The sequence below is a fragment of the Garra rufa genome, chromosome 1, assembly GCF_049309525.1.
Source record: "Garra rufa chromosome 1, GarRuf1.0, whole genome shotgun sequence".
Classification (NCBI taxonomy): domain Eukaryota; kingdom Metazoa; phylum Chordata; class Actinopteri; order Cypriniformes; family Cyprinidae; genus Garra; species Garra rufa.
In genome coordinates this window covers 3,638,385-3,664,838 of record NC_133361.1, presented here as the reverse complement: position 1 = coordinate 3,664,838, position 26,454 = coordinate 3,638,385, and the positions used below count along the sequence as shown (strand labels likewise).

Below are 26,454 nucleotides of genomic sequence, written 5' to 3'. Positions count from 1 at the left end.
AACAATATATCTTATCTTTAAATAGAATATTATTTATTGTAGATAGGTTGATTAATTATATTGAAGAATATAGACAAATAAAACAAAAATAAATAAAAAAGACCAGAAACTTTATTATTCAAGTGTTGATTATGTAACGATACGTGCTGGATGGACGAGACGAGAGACGAGGTAAACAATAAACATTAATATTTAATATAGTCTTCAGATAAACAGGCTGGAACACTCAGGAACAGGCAAGATAATCCACACACAATTCAGAACATTTAACGACCGACATAAACTCAAGAAACAGACAGACTTATAAAGACACACTAATCATTAGACACAGGTGACGGGGATCAGGGCTGACGAGGGAAAAACCAAATCACACAGAATCAACAGGGGGAGACAATGGGCGAAACCAAAGACAGAAACAGACAGAACTGTGACATTACGCCCCCCTCCGGAAAGGCGCGTCCTCGCGCCGTGGAAAAAAGAAAAAACGAGAGGGGCGGAAAAACCAGGATACCAGAGTCCATGAAGGAGGGGGTTCTGGCGGAGGACGCAACCCCCGGAGGAGGACCAGAACAAAAGTCCAAGTGACAAACCAGACAGTCCAGAGGGGCGACGACGGAGGGAGGACATGGGTGGGGCATAAGGCAGGAGGAACCGACCCAGACCGCAGCCATGATGACGGCCCACTGTGGAGCCGACGGAGGGAGGAACCATGGTGGACGAAGGCGTGCCGACTCCATGGGGCCGACCGACAGAGGCGGAGCAGATGGATAAGGAGCCCGAGGCGAAGACGGAGAGCCGATGATCCGGGGTGACGCCGAGGATCCGGAGGGCCAAGGTGGAGCAGGCTCTGGCGCCCGAGGCGGAGTCCCGGAGATCCGCGGCGGAGCCGGAGCGACAGTGGATGGAGGCTGTGCCCGCAGGAAGGAGGAGTCCCAAGGAGCCGGTGGGACGGCGCGACGAGGCACAGCCGGAGGAGCAGAGTCCTGAGGAGCCGATGGGGTGACAACTGACCAGGGCGGAGCCGGAAAGACGATGGAGCCCGGTGGAGCTGGTGGATCGATGGGCGACGGTGAAGAGGAGGGCGTCGAGAGCCGTGGTGGAACCGCGGGGTCGAAGGGCCGAGGCGGAGTCCAGGACTCGGAGGCTGGAGGCGGAGCTGAGGAATCCTCCAGCCGAGACGCCGATGGAAGCTGGCAGTCCCGCGGCGAGCCCACTGCACAGGTGGTGGGCTGAGGGTGAGCTGGGGGACTGACTGCTGACCTGGGAGACTTGGGGCGGCTGGGCGGAACCAGCGGGAACTCAGGGCGGCTGGGCGGAACCAGCGGGAACTCAGGGCGGCTGGGCGGAACCAGCGGGAACTCAGGGCGGCTGGGCGGAACCAGCGGGAACTCAGGGCGGCTGGGCGGAACCAGCGGGAACTCAGGAGGATGAGACGAACAGTAGGGTCCATAATCAATCAAACAATAAAAAACAAAACACTGAGGGAAAAAAGACGGAAAATAAACGCAGGGGAAAGTGCCGGGTAAACTTTTTCGGTCGGTCGTTCCTGTAACGATACGTGCTGGATGGACGAGACGGGAGACGAGGTAAACAATAAACATTAATATTTAATATAGTCTTCAGATAAACAGGCTGGAACACTCAGGAACAGGCAAGATAATCCACACACAATTCAGAACATTTAACGACCGACATAAACTCAAGAAACAGACAGACTTATAAAGACACACTAATCATTAGACACAGGTGACGGGGATCAGGGCTGACGAGGGAAAAACCAAATCACACAGAATCAACAGGGGGAGACAATGGGCGAAACCAAAGACATAAACAGAACTGTGACAGATTACAACAGAGACTTAATAAAGTCATCTCTTAACAAAAGAGCAGCAAACCCGCCCCCAAAAATCCACCAAAATCTTTTTTTTTTTTTTTTTGAAGACAACAAAAAATAAAGTGTGCTTCACTGTGTTAAATGTCTTAAAAAATATAAAAACTTCCTCTGATCAAATCAGAATAGTCAAGGATATCTAAAATTAATCAGATATTATTCAAAATGTGCCTGTTTTCAATAAAGCCAGACTAAGATTCATCAAACTCATAACTATAATCTTTGGGCAAAAAATACATTTTATTTTATTTTATTATTTTTAATCAGTGTCAAGTAAACAGATCGGACACTATAATTTTATAACTTTTGGGCTCAGAGTAATCACACCTTATTTTATTTTACAGTAGTCAATGTGCAGCTTGTAAAGCAGTATTTACTGTCCCCTGAAAATAACTCTACATACAGCCATTATTGTCAAAATAGCCGGCAACAAAAGTGAGTACACTCTTAAGTGAACTTGTCAAAACAGTCCAAAGTGTCAATATTCTTTGTTAGCACCATTGTTATCTAGTGTGGTAGAGCAGTGGTCAGTATGAGATCCTGATTACACGCCAGGTTACCATATTTGTCTACACGTCACTTTCACTTTCAGATAAACTCATAAGTTTAATAGAAATTATTGCAATGTCACAATAAATATATTTGTAACCATATTCCTTCAATTTTAAATGTTATCTATTCAGTGATCAACTGCAATTTCACAAACAAACATGTCTGTTGCAGCAACAATTAGCTGAGGTTAAACACAATTTATTGATGACTTTAAAACACTGAACAGTTTTCAGTACAATCTCTCTATCTCTGAATCTTCTGTCACTGAAAGAGTTGACACAGGAGGTCAGCATGAGACTTGTGGTAGATCTGGCTTCATCTGGTCTTGTAGAGGTCTACCATGATGGACAGTTGGGTTCAGTCTGTGATGATGGATGGCATCTGGCTGAAGCATTAGATGGGTTTTTCTGGAGTGAATATCAGCCACTTCACAAGGACATTATGGAGAAGGTATGAACTCCTCAGTACAGTTTGATATATCCACACTGGTCTTATTTTTAACCCAAATGCTGTTTCTATTTCACTATTTTAAAGCATTGAGGACAGAATATGTAGCAAAAATCTTTGAAAGCTGAAAGCAAATATCCATAATATCATTGAGAAGAAGATCAATCTTGCTGCAATCTGGCCTGTTATTAGTAGAGAGTATTTTATTCTAATACTGTATTCATATTTCCTCTCTGTGCTGTGAGTCCTTCCTTCCTGCAAAATAATTCAACAAAAGCGTTTATTTAGCTTTCATGAGTGCAGACTGTGAATCATCAGATTGTGAGACGCTCACCAGCTCTTCTTGCACAGATGATCTGAAGAAGAATCACAGTAGGAGCAACAAACGCCGCAGTCTCAAGAATAATCAAAATCTCTACAAAAGAAGACGTGTGGAAAGAGGATAGACACATTAAGGATGAAAAAAATGCAATCTTGAAAATGCACAGCAGATTGACTGTTTCAGCATTGTTGAACTGCGTGTACAGATGTTTCGTACCTCTGAATAATAATGATCCAGCAGTCCCACTGACTTCAGTTTCTCCTGGACCTGTAATCATGTCTGTTCAGATCAAACATAATATACATATAAACATAACATCACACTCTTCTCTTCAGATGTTTCATAATGAAGAAAGCACTTAAAGGGATAGTTCACCCAAAAATGAAAATGTGATGTTTATCTGCTTACCCCCAGGGAATTCAAGATGTAGGTGACTTTGTTTCTTTAGCAGAACACAAACAGAGATTTTGAACTAAAACTGGTGCAGTCTTCCAGCCATATAAAGGCAGTGGATGGGCAAAACACCTTTAAAAGTAAAAAAAATGTAACAAGTAATGAGCTGGATGGTGAGTTCGTGCTCAGGACAGTTGGACGTGGCTGTGTATCAAAGGTAAAAAATGATATAAATAAAGTTTCTCGCAAAAAAATGATCGTTTCGTGTCTTGGAACATCAATGTGTCGTCACGAGCCACATGGTGTTATTTGGATTTGTCTGTGCATTTTTTTTTTTTTCCTTTTAAAGGTCTGGTGCCCATCCACTTCCATTATATGGCTGACAGCCTGCACCGGTTTTACAGTTTTTTTCAACTGCTTACACACAAAATCTTAACTTGTCACACAATTCCTGTAACCTGACACTCAAACACCAGAACCACACACCAAATCTGCAAAACCATACACTAATTCTCAGCCTTTGACTCAGTTTTCAATTTCATAAAACCTTGCTTACCAAGCCTGCGTTTATGTGATCCAAAATACAGAAAGAGCAGTAATATGGTGATATATTATTTCCAAATGTTACTGTTTTTTGCTGTACTTTGGATCAAATAAATGCAGGCTTGGTGAGCAAAATAAACTTTAAAACTTTAAAAAAACAATTAAAACTTTTGATTGATATTGTATTCATTTTCTTTCGTACTGTGAAATACTGTATTCACAACCACAAATTCACAAATGCTTACAGTAAAAAAAATAAGTTTCATCTTGCTATTTTGATTGATCAGCGTAATTTTTTTTTTTATTTTACAACAATTTTCTTGATTTTTCAACAACTCACTGCCAACTACTTTCAATCTTGTACAGGAATGTACATAGGAGCTCATGCAAAAAAGAGCTTTAGGTTTTGAATAACTGATATATCCAAAAATATCATATTATGACAATGGTGTTTGCAATATAAGACAAATGTTTGCTTTTGAGACATGTTTGTGATATTTTGAGTGATGGCTTCATTTTGCAAAAGATTTGAGGCATTTTGCATTTTGGGTGTGCAATTCTTGGATTTGTGTGTAAAGTATTGAACAATAGAGGCAAAGTTTTGAAAATGTGTGTAAGCAGTTGAAAAAAAAAATGTAGTTCAAAATCTTGGTTTGTGTTCTGCTGAAGAAACAAAGTCACCTACATCTTGGATGCCCTGGGGGTAAGCAGATAAACAACACATTTTCATTTTTGGGTGAACTTTCCTTTGAAGGGTTATGATACCCCAAACTAGCCTGGACAAATCCAGACCCTAATTTATTAAGATTAAGGGTCTGGCATCAAGCAATGAAAAGGGCCTAACTCAAGGGGCGGCACCAAGCGTGCATTTGAAACTCTCACTGCACGCAATTGGATAACGCCTCGACCAATCACAACAATACACAATGTGACGTATCCAGAGCGACGGTGAACATATAAGAGTGGATTTCAATGTTATAACAAACAATGTGACAAGATTAATAACTATTAATTACGGCAGCCGAATCAACCTCATTAAACAATTAGATCCGATCAAACTATTCATTAACTATCAACTAATGTGGATGGATGCTAGCTTTTCATTCAGCAGCGAGACATATCGTCCTGTTCAAGTTAGGCTACTATATTACTATCAGAATAATAAAGGTCCTGTTCATAACACATATTAAAAATAAATACTAAAATAAAACAACAGGAGAGTTTGGAACACTAGTGTGCAAACTTTGTTCCTACCACATACCAAGCTAATAACATGTCAGCATTAAAAGAGTATAACTGCTGCTTTTTGCAGTGCAAAGTTTGTAATGAAAATAAAAATACATTTTCGTCAGTTATTTTACCTATGGATCGCTGCATTTCTTACAGATTTCTGCTCATTCGAAATCTGCTGCACATGTTTAAATGAGGCTTTCACCTGAAAATATTCAGTATCTAGAAGGAACAAACTAACTCCTTGTGAACTATAATTTACCGCTCATGTCCATTCATATTATTTCTGAATTGAGTGTTCCATCTCTATCAAGCTAAATATGTTTAACATGTGAATTCCTGCTTAATATGCAGTTATATTACGGACCGTTGGCATGAATTGTACTCATGATGGAGCGGTGGTGGAGCGAGTGAAAACCACGACGCTCCGACTTTTCAAAAATCCGCTCCTCCCTCCATTCAAAATCACACCGCTCCGCTCACATACTCTGATTACTATTGAATAGCTCAGTTTTTCGTTACAGTATGTTTACCAAGTGACTCTTACCATTTGTAAATGAGATGGACCTCATCCACCACAATCCCGATCAGGTTGTCCCCGTAGACCTTGTTTGATAACATTTATAGCCACTTCTTTTTTTATCAGCCAGGACTCGGGACTGCCGAATGCTCTCTGGCATATTGCCCGCTTCGGATCTGTTCCTCTTCGTGGTCGCCCCATACGCTTAGCTACCAGCGGAGCTAACTGAGAAATTAAACTCTTGCCGTATCCAGTCGGCAAAACAGCAAAAATGTCCTTCTTGCAAAGGAACGATTCGAGCGCGGTTTTCTGTCCCTCTTTTATATGAAAAGCCAAGTCTAACTCGTTCATTGTAGCGGCCAAAGCCGTTTCAAACAACTTGTGTTCATCTGTAGCCATCATTCAATGTTTACTAAATGATTCCAGATGTCGCAGCACTGTCATCATCGGCTTAGCTCACCTCTGGCCCACCTACATCAGATACACCGATTTGATTGGTTCCCAGAACTTCTTACGTATTGCAGTAACGTGCATCATTGCTCGATACCAGAGTGTCTTGCAGAGACAATTCAAATTGTGCTCTCGGGATAATTCTGGATTTCCCGGGTTACCCCAAACTACTTTTTCTGAGATTTTAGCAGAAGTTTTTTTGTTTGTGTTGCATATCATAGAAAGCACGTTAGCATCTGTTAATGTTAATTATTAGAGATAACTGGTTAATTTTGAGCTTTTTTCCATTATTTTCATCTTCCGTGTTTAAAATCTACATTGTGCTGACGTCACCGTTTGTGACGCGGCGATGGACTATAGTACATCGATGATACGTCAGTGTCTCATAAATATTCATAACGCTACAGTTCTTATCCAATGAGAAGTTGCTTTGGTAAATTATTCACAACAGTGTGTGCTGCTTTGCTGTAGCAGGCGCTTCAGACTATGAGAATGCATACATTAGCTGAGAGAAATGTTTATGGATCGAAAGAGAGTGTAAGAGTTCGGCACACGTGATTCATTCATAAAGTGTAATTGTTTTTTCCTTAACACAACCAATCAAAAGCTTATATAAATGCAGCAAAATAAGCCTTAACAGTTCTTAGAGGTTCAACACCGTGCACATATAAGTGTGTTTGAGGCATACTGCAAATGGCTGTGCATTTATTTGTGTTTTAAATTTTAAATTAAATGAAGCCTATACAATAGAATGTTTTCATGTTACGTCATCAATCCAGAAGTCGGCCTTTGTGGTGACACTGAATATAAAAAATGCCATTAAACCAAATGAAACTCATGAATCGGCTTACCAAAAAAAAAAAAGAAAAGAAAAAAGAAACGAAAGTAATTCACGATGTCGGGATAAGAAATAGAAAGAAGAATTGTCGGGTCATCAGTCTAAGACAAAGCAGATTTATGTACAGCAGTAACCAAGCAAACACTATCGCTGCTTAGTATTGAGCCCTGTATGAACTTCAGTTTGTCAAATATAACAACCTTTCCTGCTTACTTAGTCCTTGATTTAGCAGCTTTGTCCTCTTTTTTGTGGTTTAGACATCATAAATTAGTAGAACAATGTCTTCAGTAGTACATTGACCATGCAATCCATGCTGCTGTTCATATCAGAATATCACCACAATGGCCAAGCATCAGGTTAACTGAACAAAACGTGACTCAGGTGCAAACCCTCTATAAGGGCTGACAGAGACAGTGGAGCCTGTGCATTAGTTGAGGATGGCCAGAGAAACATTAACGTTATGCTTCATTTAAAGGCAGCAATTGTGTAGTTGTTCTTACAATGCTAAGATGACTGATAGCAATTCTACACCTTCACAAGTACAATACTCTATTCATTATAGCAGTTGTAGATGGATTTCATTTTATTTTTCACACGTGTTTGTGTTTTGCTGTTTTCAGTCAGTGCCGTCCCATAGGCAAGATCACAAAAATGGACCTCACCAATACTGACCACAATATTAAAACTAACCACTACAAACATACAACTAACAACTGTGAGAAAGACAGTGATGATGTACCTTTAGTTACATGTGTGTTTGTAGTTTTGTGATCCTGAGAGTTTGTGGTGTGGACTGGAATCTGACATCTGTTAATTCAGATTAATCATACTCAAAGTATAACAATCCTATTTTAATGAGAGACTCTTCCATAACCAACTCATGAGACTGTTTTCTCACCTGAAATCTTGACAGTATATGTGACTGAGGTCTTGAGTTGATCTCTGTGAGTAACATTGCATCTCCACTCTCTGTTGTCATCTTCATTCAGGAGTGTTGTAGTCAGAGTGATGATACAGTGTCCTGGAGCTGATATCTGATATCTGGAGTCTGATATTTTCAGTTTAACACCAGTCTGATTCACCCAGAACAGCTCAATTCCCTCAGAACAGATCCAATAATCACAAGAGACTCCAGTATCTGAATATGAATATAAATACAACTGACAGGAAAGAGTCACAGAGCTGCCTGGACTGATCTCAGTCTGTGAGGATGATGAAGAGACTGAAACACAAAATAACACACAAATCACACACTTTTCAATCATCATGAGAGTTTAAATGAAATTTGCCCTTTTAAACTGACCACATAATCATAAATTTACCATCAAGAACATGCAGATAAACATGTGCATTAGGTCTAATTTGTTGTCCATTCACATATTGTCGGCAGATGTATAATCCATAATCTTCTTTAGTGATGTTCTTGATGTTCAGAGAGCAGTCAGACCCCAGACTCAGTCTCTCATGTCTCTCTGTGTTTTTCTTCTTTATCCCTAAATTAATCAGTTCAACTGCTGCTGAATGTCTGTTATTATAGTACCATGTAGTTGATTTACAGTCAGGAAGAGCATTATTACAGGGCAGACGGACATTTTCACCAGAACTGATGAACACATGAGCCTCATCCACTCCACTGGTACCTGAAACACAATATATCACATTTAAATTTACATTTAGTTATTTAGCAGATGCTTTTACTTACAAATAATGACAATGGAATCAATTAAAATCAACAAAAGAGCAATGCTATGTAAGTGCTATGACAAGTCTGAGATTAGCTCAATGCAGCATAGCAAGGGTTTTCTTTAAATTCTATAATAAATAAATACACAGATAGAATAGACCAATAGAGCTAGTTAATAATAATAATAAAAAATATATAATAGAGAATGTTTTTTTAAGGAATAGAAATAGGAGAATGCTAGAGTTAGAGGGTGAAATAAAGATGGAAGAGATGTTATTTTGTTATTATTATTATATGTTTGAATGAAACTTTATTGTATGCAGATACAAACTGAACTCTTTGACAGGAGTTTAAAGAGTATGTAGAAATGTCTTTACCTGTGAGAAGTGAAGAGAGAAAGATCAGTCCCAGCAGACACAGATGACACTTATCAGCCATTTTCTCTTTATGTCAGTCTTCCTCTTCATTATATGCTCACAACTCTGTCTTTAAATACGGACAGCTCTTCCTGTGTTTCACTTCCTCTGATCTGATCAACCAAGTTTTTAAATCCTGCTGTGCTGATATAGTGACATTATGCCAGTCATATTTCTGCTTTGTATTTCTCTTCAATTCAAATAGATCTTATTACTAGTATGTCTTTTTCATTGATTTGTAATTTCCAACACACTTATACTGTAACAGGAACAATCCCTCAAGATCAACCGGTGGTTGATGTTCAAGAGCACAATGCTTACAGCCTTCAGTCATTCTGTGAACACAAGACTTTGACACGACAGCGGATGTGAAACATGTTCTTCACTGTGAGAACTGCATAGTGTTGTCCATTGTTGATCTATAGGCTGTTCTTTACATTACTGTTAGTTTAAATCCATTCTTTTGGCAGTTTACTGCAAACCATTACATTCTAAAAATGTACACCGTTCATAAACTGTTACTTAAAAACTGTTGTTTGTTACTTAAAAGAGTCAATCATGCTATTCAGTGACACTACACATCAAGTTAGAACCGGATTGGATTGGATTGGATTGGATTGGAGTGTCTCTAAGATTTTGCAACTTTTGCAGAGTCAAGACGTTTGTACAATACTAGTTTGAATAAGATCAGCTCACAAACACACACATTATTTCCCCTCTCAACACTAATGGTTGTCTTTTGTCTCTTTGTGTTTCTTTTTTTATTGCTGGCAGTGGAAAGTTATTTAGTTTGACCACACTGCTTTAACCCCTACAGATATGAGATCATCTCTGAACTTAGTTTAGACATTAGGGATGGGCGATACTGCTTATTTTGTTTTCGATACGATACCGATATTTTTATGGCCAGTATCATCGATATCGATACCGATACGATACTTCTAAACGTAATTTTTAAATTATTACATTTATTAAATTAATAAGAGTAAAATATGTAATTATGCCCTTTTTTATAACCTTTTACACTTTATATTTGAAATGCATTTTAACATTTAATATGCAACTAATTAAATTTTATTTTCTACACGTGGTTAAAATATGTTTACTTTAGTGGTAACTACAATACTTGGTTTCATAAGGGGCTGCCAGTGACAGGCTGTTGCACACATAAAATACAACATTTTTATTCTGCCAGTGTATAATTTATATTAATATTACTACAAAACATGATCAATGAACTTTAAGTGTTAATTTAAAGAAATGTAATTGCGCTTGTGAAATGCAAATTATGTAAGCTACAATTTCAGTTTGTTTATTGAGAAATAGCTCAAACAGGTTTTTATTTTCTGTCCTCTGATAAGCATTGTTCAGGGCTGTCGTTCCCAAAAGCATCAATGATTTCTTATGATACTTTTAGGAAATACGTACAGCCCTGTTTGAATGCACTGTCTAAAGGGAGTGAATGCTCTCTGTGATTGATTGGTTCTGTCTTTCATCATTTGCGTGCGTTCAGATGAGTAGGTGAACAGTTATTCTCTAACATAGGTTATGCATCCAATTCAATGCACATTGTACTCCTGGCTTTTTGTTAAATAAACAAAATCACTGGTAAATAAAACACACCTTAGTATCGATATTTTCAATTTGAGTATCGATACTTTCGATACTCGCATCAGTATCGATATATCGATACTTTAGGATCGATATGCACATCCCTATTAGACATATGGCTGTGAATGTCACGTTTGAGAAGGAGGAGATCTGGGTCCAGGTGCAGGTAAGATAGAAGTTTAATTAAACAAATAAACAAACACAACAAAAAGCCAACACGGCCAGAACACAACTTAAACTCAAAAGAACAAAACAAGAACAAGGTCTAGAGCCGGGATCACGAACACAAAGACAGGGTTCACAAAACATATAATGCAACCAGAATGATGAGTGGGAAATGAGAGTTCTTATAGTCCGGATAATTGTGAACAGATGTGGGTTGATAGTGCTAATGACAATGACAGGTGATAACGATCAGGGAAGTGCAGTGCAAGGGAAAGGGAACAGCGAGGGAAGGGAGGGAACCCACAGCCCAGAGTCATGACAGTACCCCCCTCAAGGGAACGGCTTCCAGACGTTCCCAAACAAAAAAAAAAAAATGGAGGGAGGAGGAACGGGGGAAGGTGAATCAGGGGGAGGGATGGCGGGCCAGGCCCGTGCAGCGGAGGAACGTGAGCCGGCCTCGCCGCCAGAGGAACGTCCGCGGACACCGCAGCCAGAGGAACGTGAGCCGGCCTCGCCGCCAGAGGAACGTCCGCGGACACCGCAGCCAGAGGAACGTGAGCCGGCCTCGCCGCCAGAGGAACGTCCGCGGACACCGCAGCCAGAGGAACGCGAGCCGGCCTCGCCGCCAGAGGAACGTGAGCCGGCCTCGCCGCCAGAGGAACGTCCGCGGACACCGCAGCCAGAGGAACGTGAGCCGGCCTCGCCGCCAGAGGAACGTCCGCGGACACCGCCGCCAGAGGAACGTGAGCCGGCCTCGCCGCCAGAGGAACGTCCGCGGACACCGCCGCCAGAGGAACGTGAGCCGGCCTCGCCGCCAGAGGAACGTCCGCGGACACCGCAGCCAGAGGAACGTGAGCCGGCCTCGCCGCCAGAGGAACGTCCGCGGACACCGCAGCCAGAGGAACGTGAGCCGGCCTCGCCGCCAGAGGAACGTCCGCGGACACCGCAGCCAGAGGAACGTGAGCCGGCCTCGCCGCCAGAGGAACGTCCGCGGACACCGCCGCCAGAGGAACGTGAGCCGGCCTCGCCGCCAGAGGAACGTCCGCGGACACCGCAGCCAGAGGAACGTGAGCCGGCCTCGCCGCCAGAGGAACGTCCGCGGACACCGCAGCCAGAGGAACGCGAGCCGGCCTCGCCGCCAGAGGAACGTGAGCCGGCCTCGCCGCCAGAGGAACGTCCGCGGACACCGCAGCCAGAGGAACGTGAGCCGGCCTCGCCGCCAGAGGTACGTCCGCGGACACCGCCGCCAGAGGAACGTGAGCCGGCCTCGCCGCCAGAGGAACGTGAGCCGGCCTCGCCGCCAGAGGTACGTCCGCGGACACCGCCGCCAGAGGAACGTGAGCCGGCCTCGCCGCCAGAGGAACGTCCGCGGACACCGCCGCCAGAGGAACGTGAGCCGGCCTCGCCGCCAGAGGAACGTCCGCGGACACCGCAGCCAGAGGAACGCGAGCTGGCCTCGCCGCCAGAGGAACGTGAGCCGGCCTCGCCGCCAGAGGAACGTGAGCCGGCCTCGCCGCCAGAGGAACGTGAGCCGGCCTCGCCGCCAGAGGAACGTCCGCGGACACCGCAGCCAGAGGAACGTGAGCCGGCCTCGCCGCCAGAGGTACGTCCGCGGACACCGCAGCCAGAGGAACGTGAGCCGGCCTCGCCGCCAGAGGAACGTCCGCGGACACCGCCGCCAGAGGAACGTGAGCCGGCCTCGCCGCCAGAGGAACGTCCGCGGACACCGCAGCCAGAGGAACGCGAGCCGGCCTCGCCGCCAGAGGAACGTGAGCCGGCCTCGCCGCCAGAGGAACGTCCGCGGACACCGCAGCCAGAGGAACGTGAGCCGGCCTCGCCGCCAGAGGAACGTCCGCGGACACCGCCGCCAGAGGAACGTGAGCCGGCCTCGCCGCCAGAGGAACGTCCGCGGACACCGCAGCCAGAGGAACGCGAGCCGGCCTCGCCGCCAGAGGAACGTGAGCCGGCCTCGCCGCCAGAGGTACGTCCGCGGACACCGCCGCCAGAGGAACGTGAGCCGGCCTCGCCGTCAGAGGAACGTCCGCGGACACCGCCGCCAGAGGAACGTGAGCCGGCCTCGCCGCTAGAGGAACGTCCGCGGACACCGCAGCCAGAGGAACGCGAGCCGGCCTCGCCACCAGACGAACGCGAGCCGGCCTCGCCGCCAGAGGAACATCCGTGTACACCGTAGCCATAGGAGCGAAGATAGCGGTCGCCGCCGCATCAGGAACCAAGATAGCGGTCGCTGACTGTCTCTACCATTGGAGTATCTATTGATGAGCCGATGACTAAATCAAGTCTGTTTGATTAGGGATAAATACAATGGCTGTCTAGTGCAATCTTACATCTTACTTGTTCTACGTCATCAGCTGTCGAAGTTAAAGATGCAGTCCCATAACTTACGGCACTCTAGTGGTTAATACACAGAACTGCATATGGCAGAGCTACTCCTCTATGTTTATGTCTACGATGTAGTGGTTTCTACCAGAACCAGTCTCAAATAGCCTGAATATAAAAACTGTAGAACACACAGAGTTCAGGAATAGTCTGTGGCTGAAACAGAGTCAACAGAGGGCACAGGGAGTTCAGGTACAGCCCTTCATGGATGCCGCTGCCTTGGGGAAAGTGTGTGTGGCCCAGACACACAAAATTACAGTTAATCCATTACTGGGAACACAGAGGACTCTGGGACTGCCAGTCTTGGGATGCTGGCCTCCGCCCCAACATTCAAGTCACACTGGATAGCAAACTTCTCCAAGCAGTCCAAGCCCTACAGCCACCAGTGTTTGAGGATCATAAGACATGACAGAAACACGAACAAACAGCCAACCATTACAATCAACCACTGACAAAGCAGCAAGAGAAACACAAGAACTATAAATACAAGATGAGACACACCTAAGGAAGCATGAAATATTACAAAGAAAAAAGGCTCGTTTCCACTGAATGGTACGGTTCGATTCAGGAGGGAACACACTGATTGATAAAAGCTTGTGTTTTCACCGCCAAGATTACCCTTAACGTAAGGCGTGGTGTTCGCTGGAAAGTAGTGATTGGCGATAAAGTGTTACATTCTAACTCTTAAAACTACATTTACATAAATACTATTTTAGTTTAAATATTTGGGAAATAACTGATCACGTTTCACAAGTCCACAAGAACAGACAAGAAGGCATATTGAGAAATGGCTTTTGTTTGGGTGAAAAAATAAAATGATTTTTTTTTTTTTTTACTCTGAAGTACACTGCAAAAAAGTGCTTTTCTATCTTAGAATTTTTGCGTCTTGTTTCCAGCTAAAATATCTAAACATTTCTTGAATGATTTTCTAGACAATTAAAAATTATTGTCTTGTATTCAGATAAAAAAAGTCAAAATTAAGTGCATTTTTGCTTAAAACAAGCAAAATAATCTGCCAATGGGGTAAGCAAAATAATCTTAAAAGATAGAAAAGCATTTTTTTTTTTTTTTGCAGTGTAAATAAGAACATTAGAACATATTAAAAAATGTAAAAAAATGGTTGTTTATTGCAGTGCTTCAATTTCTTACAACTAAAACAAACAATGGCTATTTGTGGCCACTTGTCTACCTGTTGTTCTTTGCTAAGCCAGTGGGCTACACTGTTGGTTTCATTTAAGGCTCTGGTAAACAGCATTTGGTAATCCTAAAATATGGTATCTGGATCACAGTGATCCAACTCAATGTTCCTTCAAAAAAGAACTGTTATAAAAGTAAGATAGATTAGTTAATCCTGGATAGCAAAACATGGGATTTCCAAATACGGACCAATTTGATCCAGATTAAACTTTTTGAAAAACTGAGCCCTGAACATTAAACTCTCTGTCTGGCTATTTTAAAGTTGTTTTTGTTGTTGTTTTTTCTCACTATTTGATCCACCACTTAATTTCCTTCTGTTCGTATATGTGCAGGCATCCATACAAAATAGATAATGGTTTTCTGATATCGTCCCCAATACACCAGTTTCAACTTCGACTTAAGAAAACAACATACCCAATAAAAACTACATACAATGTCAAAACACATCTTTCTAAACCTATTTTTAAAGGTTAAAGTGTAAATAAATTAGTTTTGTCTTTCGTTCCATTAGATTAGATGGAGATGGTGGGGTTTATGACCTATACTGATTCCAGTCTCCTGGGGGCGATCGAGACACTTTCTTCATCTTCAGCGCTCGTGAGGATCACTCGATGTGCGCATGCGCGAGTTAGAGAGCGGAGCTGCGTGAGAGAGAGAGTTGTCCGGTGAGTCCTCTTTTTCGTCTCTATTATTTGCTTTTTGTTATCCTGCATATCTTCATTTGCGTAATTATGTTTGAGTGTAGCAGGAATTTGAGGTAAATGTCAGCTTCACGTATGAATAACTGTGTAATTTTATTGATAACGTGTATTCAGTGCAGAAAGGAGACTTTTACTTGGAAAAAATGTTCCTAATTCAACCGGCAAAAACAATCGCTGTGTCCAATGATTATTTGATTAAGGAGTTGTTTAGGACCAATAGTTTCACAAATGAAGTCTTTCTATGAACTGGGTAGCCTACTTTTTTCTTTAAACTTCTTTTGTAATAATGAACCAGCAAATAATAAGAGAATCTCTATGAACTGGGTACTTTTTTCTTTAAATAAAATGTGTCAAGTCACCTTTATTTATATAGCGCATTTAACAATGCAGATTGTTTCAAAGCAGAATTACAGTATTAAATAGGAAAATAGTGAGTCAATAATACAAAAAGTATGTTAGATAATTGTGTAGTTTAATAGTCCAATTTTAAGATCAATCTTTTGTATGGCAATTTCCTACTTTCTGCTCTTACATCAAGTTCACGGTTCTCTCTTTTATTTTTAAACGAGTTTCTGAAAATGAAATGTTTTTATTTTTATTTCAGAGTTTATTGATGAAAATGAGGAGAATGGAGAAATGAGTGAAGCTGATGAGAGAAATCATGTCAAAATGAGTCGCTCTCAAACCAAATGCAAAGATTTAAAGAAAAGCAGAGCCAAGAAATCTTTCACCTGCACTCAGTGTGGAAAGAGTTTGACAAACAAACAAAACCTTAAGATTCACATGAGAGTTCACACTGGAGAGAAACCGTTCACTTGTGATCAGTGCGGGAAGAGTTTCTCACAATCATCACATCTTAAGGTCCACATGAACATCCACACTAAAGAGAAACTGTACACATGTGATCAATGTGATAAAACATTTTTGTGGGCTTTAAGCCTGACAAAACACCTGAGAGTTCATTCAAAGGAGAAACCATATTCATGTCATTTGTGTGGAAAGAGTTTTGCACATCTACAACATTTGAAAGCACATCAGAAAAGACATACTGGTGTGAAAGATTACATGTGTTTTGAGTGTGAAAAGACTTTTACTACAGCTGAACATTTGAAACAGCATGAGAGGATTCACACTGGAGAAAAACCCTACAAGTGTTCACACTGCGACCAGAGATTCAGACAGTCAGGACTCCTGAAAAGGCATGAGAGGATCCACACTGGAGAGAAACCTTATACATGTGATCAATGCGGGAAGAGTTTTGCACACAAAGTACAACTTAAGAGTCACATGAGCATCCACACTGGAGAGAAACCTTATGTGTGTTCACACTGCGACAAGAGATTCAGACTCTCAGGAGTCCTGAAAACACATGAGAGGATTCACACTGGAGAGAAACCGTATCACTGCACTGAATGTGGGATCTGTTTCAGACATTTATCTTCTCTACGCAGTCATACAAAAAACACTCACAGTGAGTAGATCATCTTCAGATCTGATGCTGCACACAATAATGAACCAAGCAATAAAATATCATCTGGATCAATCAAGAGCCATGACAAAGAAACATCATCTAAAGTTTTCACAGTCAATAAAGTTCATCTTCATCTTCAAAACCTGCAGATTTAACTGAGATCAACTCGAAAATGTATCCAAAGTTCCTCTCTAAAGAACAATTTCAAAAAGTTTTATTTTTGTATATGATTTTACTTCATTATGTTCAGTTGTCTTCGAATGCATCTGTCAATTCACTATTGGTGAATTTTGAACATGCTTTGTATGATATCATATAATATGGCTTGTCTAGATGTAGACTTGCCATTTAATAAACAAAGTTTATTAACTAAAACTAACAAATAATCTAAGATAAACCACAGATAACTGTTCTTAATAGCTGTATTTCCTCCACCCAATTAAGCTTCTTCTTCGACATTGGTTGGCAAACCAGTTTTAGGTGCATGAACTTTATGAAGTGTATAATTTAATACTGTGAAGTTGCTTTGACACAATCTGAATTGTATAGAGTGCTATATAAATAAAGGTGACTTGACTTGAAGTTCTTCTGTAAGTTGCAATCTTTCGATTAGGGCTGCAACAACGAATCGATAAAAATCGATTACTAAAAGAGTTGGCAACGAATTTCATAATCGATTCGTTGTGTCGCGCGACGCAGAGACATTTGGTTAATTATATAAAAGAAAAAAAATTAAGCGCAGAGCGGAGTGGACACATTCGCTCTCTCTCCCGCACTGATGCCAGCAGAGTTCGGCGCCTCATAAGCTGTGTTTCCATCCAAAAATGCGAATTTAACTTATGCGCAAAAATCTTGTCAAGCACCTTGATCGGCCCCGATGTTCGGCGGAGATTATCTGGTAATGTAAGGCGTTCGAAGATCGAATCTTGCACCTCCGGGTCTGCTAGCACACAGATCGGTGCTGCCCCGATTTATATCTAACATGTTTGTATTTAAGCCTACTTAGGCTAGCCTACTTTCACAGCAGCCAATGCACGATCGCAAAACAGCTGCTGTTGGATAGTAGAGACGGAGAAAACTACTTCTATAGTTTTTGTAACACTGTCTGTCTGTATAATGTGTCGAAAACATACTACAACAATAAGGAGAAAGAGGAGCTCTGCTGAGGTGAAATCGTCTCAGTTTTGAATAGGGCTGTGACGGTGGCACGTTGTTTCTTTATATATACACTTCAGTCAGCAAACAAGCAGCCTAAAAACGCTAAAATAAATCAAAGAAATAATATATTTGATTAAGAAAGTAGCCTAAGAATATTAAATAGGCTATTAAACAAACATTCCTTGCAAAAATGTCCGACAGCTCATACATTTTTGTCCGACTGAATTTCCAGTCCGACTGTCTTTCTTTCTCTTTCTCTTCCTCATTACACAGCTGCTGTTTTTAATAGCAAAGTGATTACATTTATTTTCCTTTCTTTAGTTTATAAAGTTAATTTAGAGATATATTTGGAAAACTTGTTGTTTGTTAAATTCAAGTTTTTGTTTTTTAAAGTTATGACCGTCACCGAGCAAACAGCGGCAGACAGATCAATAGCCGGCTCAAGTCATCGCGGTTCAAATTAAAATCCATTGATATAAAAAAACTTAAAACATATCACAATATCAGTTTAATCATTCAATCAATATAAATCCAAAGTTTGCGCGGAGAGAAGCGCTTTGCAGGACATGGAGACGCCAGTGCAATGTGGAATTTCTTTTTTGCTCATAAAGGTCCGTTTGTACGCGAGCAACCCATTGCCGAAGGTGCAAGGTTGATAAGGAGAGTTTTCAGAATTCAACGTATATTGCGGGATAGACAGGATCCTTTAGCGAGAGATATTGTTTTTCCCGTGAGGGTATTATTTACTTAACCAACTTGTTGGATCCCTATGTTAAGAGTTCCACTCGCCGTAGTCGGGCATTGAGAACTTCACAAACTGTGTGCATTGCCTTGCATTTCTCTGCGAGTGGCATGTTTCTGTACACTGTTGGAGACGCAGAGAAAATCAAGTAGGGGTAACTGCAGCCTGGAGCAATGGGCGTGCCGAAAGGTGAGGGTGTGGCAAAAGGTATGGGGCGTGCCAAAGGGTTTCTCATTGGTCTCGCCGAAAAGCAGGGGCGTGCCAAAAGGTTTTGCGAAAACTGCCTGCATGGCGCGGGTTACTGACATGATCACCACGGCAAGTTTAGGTTATAGTTTCGCTATTTCCGTTTCCTCACTTCATAAATGATCTCAAAATTCAAACTTCATCTTTGTGTACCCTTACGAGTAATGAGGCTATTAAATCAGCTTTTTTTTTTTTTTTTTTTTTTACTGAGTTTAGTGTATTATAATATTTTATAACCCCTTTGCAAAGTCATGTAAATGTATTTTATTTATTATTTATTTATTTTTATTATTTATTTTATTGTAGTATTCTTTTATTTTGATTGTCTAACTCAAATTTGGTTACTACTATATATGTGTGTGTATATATATATATATATATACACCTTACAGATGTGTCTGCCTTATGTACTTGCAATTGTATATTCTGAAATGTCTATTTTGGTAAATTTGAAGCCTGTTTGATTTGTAAATTAATCAAAAACAAATTACAATTTAGGATGCAAAAGCTTCTTAACACACTCCCACTAGCTGTTTTTGGGTTAAAGTAAATTAAAAGTTGTATTTGTTAACATTAAAGCACTGTGAAGTGAACAAACAACAATGAATAGCTGTATTTTTATTAACTAATGCTAATTGCTAACAAAGCTTAAAAAATGCTGTAACAAATGTATTGTTCACAGTTAATGTTAGTTAATACATTCATTTTAACAAACAAAACCTATTGTAATATATTACCCTGAAAACAATGTTTTGCTCGATCCAGAAAACTAAACACCACAGAATTGAGAAATGAGTCAAGTGTTTAGTAACTTTCTGCTAAATGACAATTCGTTTAGCAAACAGACACAGCTTTATTCACACATTTTTATTTCATTTAGTTTTGTTTTAAATTCAAGTAAACAAAAACATTTATTTATTTTGTAGTAGCAGTCCATTGAACAGAATCCAGCAAACTCTTTGTCTGAATAGAAGGTTGTGAAGTCCCCCTTCTTTCCATTGTCACTGTATCCAAAGGTGTTTTTGTAGATGTATCCACAGCAAGCGCACCTGGTCAAGCTCAAACTCCACTCTGTGTTCTTTCCTCACTACGTTTTAAATTAAGTTAAAAAAACTTCATCTTTGTGACACTGACTCAGAAAATACTACTTTATTAATAAATAATTCGAAGAGGAAGCGCTGCCAAGTCTCTAGCAGCAAGGAGTAGCAAGAGAAGCCATGTTCAGAACAACAGTTCATGTTCTTCAATGTTTCATTCATGTTTAGGACAATTCATGTTCAGAAGAAGGTTAAAGGTTAAAGAACTGTTAATAAACCACATATCCTAAAAAAGGAGCTGTAGAAGTATATTGAGTTGGATTTTGGCACTTTTACCGCAAATATATATTCTTAAGGACATCAACAACTAAAATAAACCTCCAGTAATGTGTACAATATGGGACCTTTAAAGTTGCAGCAATATAATTTAGACTTAAGTTACCATTAGTCGGTCTTAATTATAAACAAGCAACATAATACTAAAGAGGAAATCACTAAATGTGCTTAACTTACCTTAGTATTAGCCATATTCTTTGTAATTTGCTATTTTGATCTTATGTTGAATGAAATAAAATTTAAAAAATAACTGTAGTGTGTTTTATAACTATTGCTGAATAAAACGTTGTCATTTACAGACATTGCAGATTGCAATCTTCACGTCGTGCTCACAGATTTCGAATAACCTCCACACAAGTGACATGTTTCTGAATGAATCGAATGCCGCGGCCCGTGCACACACTTCCGGAAAAAAACCGGCCGGGATAAAACCGAAAAAACGGTTTCGATTTATGGCCGGTCAACCGGTGCATCCCTAGTTTACAGTTTTTCCTTCATTTTTTAAAATTGTTTTAATACCAGACAATACAGGTGTCCTCTGACATAATCTTTTTTCTATTTGTTGTTTTTTTACCCCCAGCTGATTACTGGCCGTTTGGAGGAAGACTGCTCTTAATCCGGTGTGTCTGTCACTTTCGGGTGTAGAGTCATGCACCTTTTGTTGTATGTTTTGGTTTTACTTATTATCACACTACGTTTATTATCGGAGCTACAGTGGTGCCCAAAATTATTCGAACTCTAGTATTTTAACTAACTAACTAGTGCCTTAACTAATGGTTTAAACTTAACTATTTCTATAATTTGCTATAGTGTGTCAGTATGAAATATCAGTTTACATTTCCAAGCATTCATTTTGCCATTGATTATAATAATCAGTGACACAAGGAGTTTGAAAACAGACAATGCTTCACACAGAGGTCTGATCTCATCTAAATCCAGAAGAACTGTGGCAACATCTCCAAGATGCTTAAAGAAACCTACCTGCAAGCAGTACTGTTAAACCATTTAGGCACTTGTGTAAAAATTCTGTAAAGTGAGAATATTGATAAAAATATAAATGTCAACATTTGATGTGAGCATCATTTTGTGTTTAAAGCAGCTTTTGCACGAGGTGCACTTGCAGATAGTTTTTCAGGTAGCTTTGCAGGTGGGTCTCTTGAACCATATTGGAGACGTTGCCACTGTTCGTCTAGATGTAATCTGTCTCAGTTTGTGTCTTTATGTCATTCTAGGCAGAATAGTTGATGATAAAATCAGATCTCTGTGTGGAGCACTGGCTGTTGTTAGACAAAAATCTCACTGGATTATTACAATTAATGGCAAAATTAATGTTTAGAAATGTAAACTGATATTACCCATTGAAACAGTACAGCAAAAGATAGACATAAGTGAATTACAATTATTTCAGGTGTTAAAAATACTATTGTTCTACTAATTTATGACACCACTGTATATGGGGCCCATGGGAGTCAGTAGAATATTGTGGATTAATATAAAATAATGTGGGTAAGATATAGAAATGCATGTTTAGTTAATCAAATCCTCCTGGGGGCTCTGAAAAACTGTTTATGAAAAATTCAATGATAATCTAAATTTACATCAAAATTGTTAAATTAACCTTGACAATCTTGTAGATATATTGGTTTAGTATTTATTCTGTTTTAAAGGAATAGTTAATTCCCGATATAAGTATTTCCTGCTAATAATTTACTCACCCTGTGTCATCCAAGATTTTCATGGTTTTTGTGGAAAGCATTCCAGAATTTTTCTCCATATTTCGATGGGAGCCAACTGGTTGAAGGTCCAAATTTCAGTTTCAATGCAGCTTCAAAGGGCTCTACATGATCCCAGCCAAGGAATAAGGGTCACTGGGAACTTGTAAAGCCCGTTGAACACTGTATTGAAACTGAAATTTGAACCTTCAACCCGTTGGCTCTCATTGAAGTCCACTATATGGAGAAAAATCCTGAAAGGTTTTCCTCTACTTTTATTAATTTCTTTTCGACTTGAAGAAAGAAAGACATGAACATCTTAGATTACGTGGGGGTGAGTAAATTATCAGGAAATATTTTCTCTAGAAGTACGGTTGGCTTGAATATATTTAAATAAATTTAATTGTAATAGTAATTGTGCTGTAATTCTTAAAAAAAAAAAGATGAAATGTAAAATGTTGATTTTATATGACATTTGGACTTTTTGTCTTTAAATAAACCTTAGTTTTTCAACTTGAGCATGCTTTGACGCTTTATTGAAGGTTTTTTTTATTGTAATGATTTGTAAAATAACAGTTTCTTTGTAGAACATTTAGTGCTTTCATTGTAATAATCTAGGTATAATATGTCAAATAAGGTAGAATAAAGTAAAATATTGTAGCCTAACTGACACAATCTGTAAAATAAAGTTGTTTTTCTGTAAAACCTTTAATGGAAATTTCTGTCAATTTATTGTTTTTGCACTTTATTTCAATTAAAATATTTTACTGTAAATATTATGGTTTTTGTTTGGCAGCCGTAGCTGCCAGTCATTTGACCGTATTTTTTTACCATTTATTTTTTACAGTGTGTAAAATTATAATAAATTCACTGTAAATGGAAGCTTCATCTGCATTACTTTTACAGTAAGTTACTGGACAATTTTAGCATGACCTCCACAGTGTACATTGTAAATTCACAGTAAATTATTGTCAACGTGTACATTACTGTCACAGTACACACTGTAAAAGTACATGGCCTTGTTGTAATGATGTACAGCTAAAAGGTTGTAATTCCCCAGTAATGTACTGTAATATGACAGTAATTGCTTTGTCGTTGAAGCTGTGACGTTACAGTATACAGTTGTGCTTTTACAACAATGCATTGTAATATCACAGATATAAAATTACAGTAAATTGCTGTAGTATATTTCACAGTAGAGAGAAGCTGTACGCATGTGATCAATGTGATAAAACATTTCTGAGAGCTTCAAACCTGAGGAATAATAATGAGGATACAATAATGAATCAAGCAATAAAATATCATCTGGATCAATCAAGAGCCATGACAAAGAAACATCATCTAAAGTTTTCACAGTCAATAACGTTCATCTTCATCTTCAAAACCAGCAGATTCAACTGAGATCATCTCGGAAAAAAAGAACCATTTAAAAAAAGTTTAATTCTTGTATATGATTTTGCTTCATGATATAAATCATACTGTGTTTTCATATTATGTTCAACTGTCTTATGCATGCGTCAATTGTAGTTTTCTATTTTTAATGAAGGAACGTTGCTTTTTACAAACTGCTCTTGCTCAGGAAGCTGAAGACTGTGCTGTGACACTTTAACCATGTTCTTCTCTGTTTTACTTTAAATGACTATTTATTATTTCACTTATGATATATTTAGGCAAAGCAGATGCAATATATACTGTCATGCAGGTTTGCCGCTCATTGCTGCTTTTTTTTTTAGTAATGCATTATCATTTTTGTGCGGGATGCGGGAGATTAAAATGATTGGAGGGACTCCCGGAAAATAGAAATATATAAACATAAAATATCCAAAAACATACAAATTGTTATTCATCTATTACACAAAAGCAACACGAACAACTAATATAACTTAAAAACGAATAACAGGTGCAAGAATAGGAAGTTTCTGGAATGCAAGAATCCACCGAAAGTTCTTGCGCACTGCTTAATATTGTGTGGGCACGAATCCACTCATTGCAACACACGAAGTGTAGACATTGTTAAATATTCATTGTGCATATATTCATTGTGTTATAAGAGTTGTATGAGATCGCGATGAACTGAGAAAGGCAGGGAGCATTGTTTGCTCGCATTCTGCGATGCATGCACACAGCAGCCCATGCTTGCTTTTCTGTTAAGAATAAGATCGATGTACTCAAAAAATCTGTATAGGTAACTTCAATACAGGCTTTTGCGGGCGGGAGAGGGACAAAACATGAATCTCACGGGCGGGAGTGGGACGAGATAACATATATTTCTTTGCAGACTGAAAAATCTGTCACGCACAGGTCTCTACACTGTTAAAAATTGCTGTAAAAATACAGCCAATTTCCAACAGTAAAATACTGTTATTTCAATAAACAGTTTAATTCTGTAAATTTACAGTCCATGTTCCATAAATTAATTACTTGTCGTAAATTTACAGCATTTATGTGTAAACCCATTTGTTTCTTTAAAAAAGCAGTATTGGGCTGTAAAAAATAGCACGTGGGGGCGGGGCATCTTCAACGCACTATGCAGTCTATTTTCGAACAGAAAGCAGTTCGCAACATTCATCAATGGTCTTAAAGAAGGACACTGTTCAAGGTAAGTTTATATCTTTACTGTTTAGTCTGTTATGTTGCTCCCAACCTGTACAATCGCCTTTTTCACGAGGTATTTTTGACTGTGCTCGAATCGAGTTTTGTCAGAGCTCTCAACGGTCGAGGCATTTCGCCTGCTAATGAATGTTCTCTGAGCTCCGATTATCACGGCGAACTATTTGCTTGATTAAAGTTAAGTTACCATTTAGAAATTAGTTTGGCTTTCATTTGTAGTAACCCTTAACTCGATTTACATGAATTTCTGATTCAGTAATGTTACATGATGCGAATCTTACAAGATGCATTAATGGTAACGTTATTCACATAATCTCGTGCACGTAAAATGGAGAATCGTTACAAAACTACTCTAAATATCCAGATCCATTATAATAATTAAAATTTAGTGGTCAATTTGTTTAGTTTCCATGAAAATAATGTAAATCTGTTAAAATTCCCAAAGCAAAATAGATATTTATGTATATTTTTTCGATTTAGTGCTGCGGTTAGGATGTTACCTGCGTGTTTTGTGAAATCCACAAGTAACTTACATAGTATTAAAAAGTCAAAGAGGTTCTTTTTGAAAGACGAGGCGGATATTCTCGATTTTTCGGCGCGAAACACGTTTTGTAGATTGACAGTTCTCAACAGCTGAGGCCTTACACTCAGCTGAATGTTCTCCGTGCTCGACGTCGAATTTCTTTGCTTGGTTTAAGATGACGAAATATTAATTTTTTCTTCTTTTTTCTAGGAATCATCTACTTGATGTTTTACTGAGCCCTAATCTTTGGTGAGTTTCACAGGCACGCCATGTATTTATTTGTGTATGTGGCGAGCAGGACGAGGTCAAGGGACATGAGAGAACACCGCAAGTCCGGTGGTGTGATTACTGATGATGATGATGAGTGACACCTGCGTGACACAGTCTTGTATCTCTCACAGAGTAGCGGAAGCATAAAAGGAGGAGCGACGACAATGAAGATCGAGAGAGGAACAGGCCTGATTTTATGTTGGGTTTTGTTATGGGAAGGAGGCGGGAAGCAGCAAACATTAAATTATTTTAATAAATAAACCAATAAAAAAAATAAAGTATAAGCCAGCAGCCCCTCACGGACGACTGCTGGCCACATAAAACAGAAACAAAACCCAACATAAAATCAGGCCTATTCCTCTTTTGATCTCCACTGTCGTTGCTACTCCTTTTATGCTTTTATACCGGTGCGTTGTGCAGGTGTCACTCATCAGTAATCACGCTGATGATGAACAGTATTTGCGCCATTCTCTCACGTCCCTCAAATTCGTCCCACTCGCCGCAGTGTTCTGACAAAGAAAAAGTAATACACTCCTAAATAATCAGAAAATTAAGAATATTGTGTAAACTTATTTTAAGTGTTGTGTATAATTTGAAAAAAAAAATTAAATTCATTTCAGGGAGGGCAGAGAACTGCACTGAACGCTGGATGGTTACCCTAGAGAGTCGTGTTGTTTGCAGAGGCAAGGTGGTTTCAAAGAAGACTGGAAAACTTGTCAGGAAGAAGTCTACCACTGTCAATCCCAAAGTTGCTTCTCTCCTGAAGAACTTCATCGATTTCGAATGGAACTTCGTCTAGGTAACTAAACTTAAATGCCCACTGACACTCACATTTGTGCAGCTTCATAAAAGAATCAACACATCTTAACTGCATTCATATTCAGTGAAAGTATCTGAACCCTTTGGAATTGCATGATTTTATGCATTATTTGTCATAAAATGTCTTCATCAGTCACATGTATAGACAAACAATTATAATCTTTCATGACTTT

At 39.7% G+C, this 26,454-nt stretch overlaps 2 protein-coding genes across 3 annotated transcripts in view; one reads left to right on the top strand and one right to left on the bottom strand.

The window, feature by feature from the left end:
- Positions 1–26,454, top strand: part of LOC141326852 (uncharacterized) — a 269,935-nt gene that overhangs the window by 27,079 nt on the left and 216,402 nt on the right. The window lies entirely within an intron of this gene.
- On the bottom strand, positions 3,205–9,308 carry LOC141341561 (uncharacterized). Its single transcript, XM_073846416.1, has 5 exons — positions 9,248–9,308; positions 8,509–8,826; positions 8,074–8,408; positions 7,926–7,959; positions 3,205–3,305 (listed from the first exon to the last, which is right to left on the bottom strand). Exons 1-5 carry the CDS (start codon positions 9,306–9,308, stop codon positions 3,205–3,207), a joined length of 849 nt encoding a protein of 282 aa, XP_073702517.1.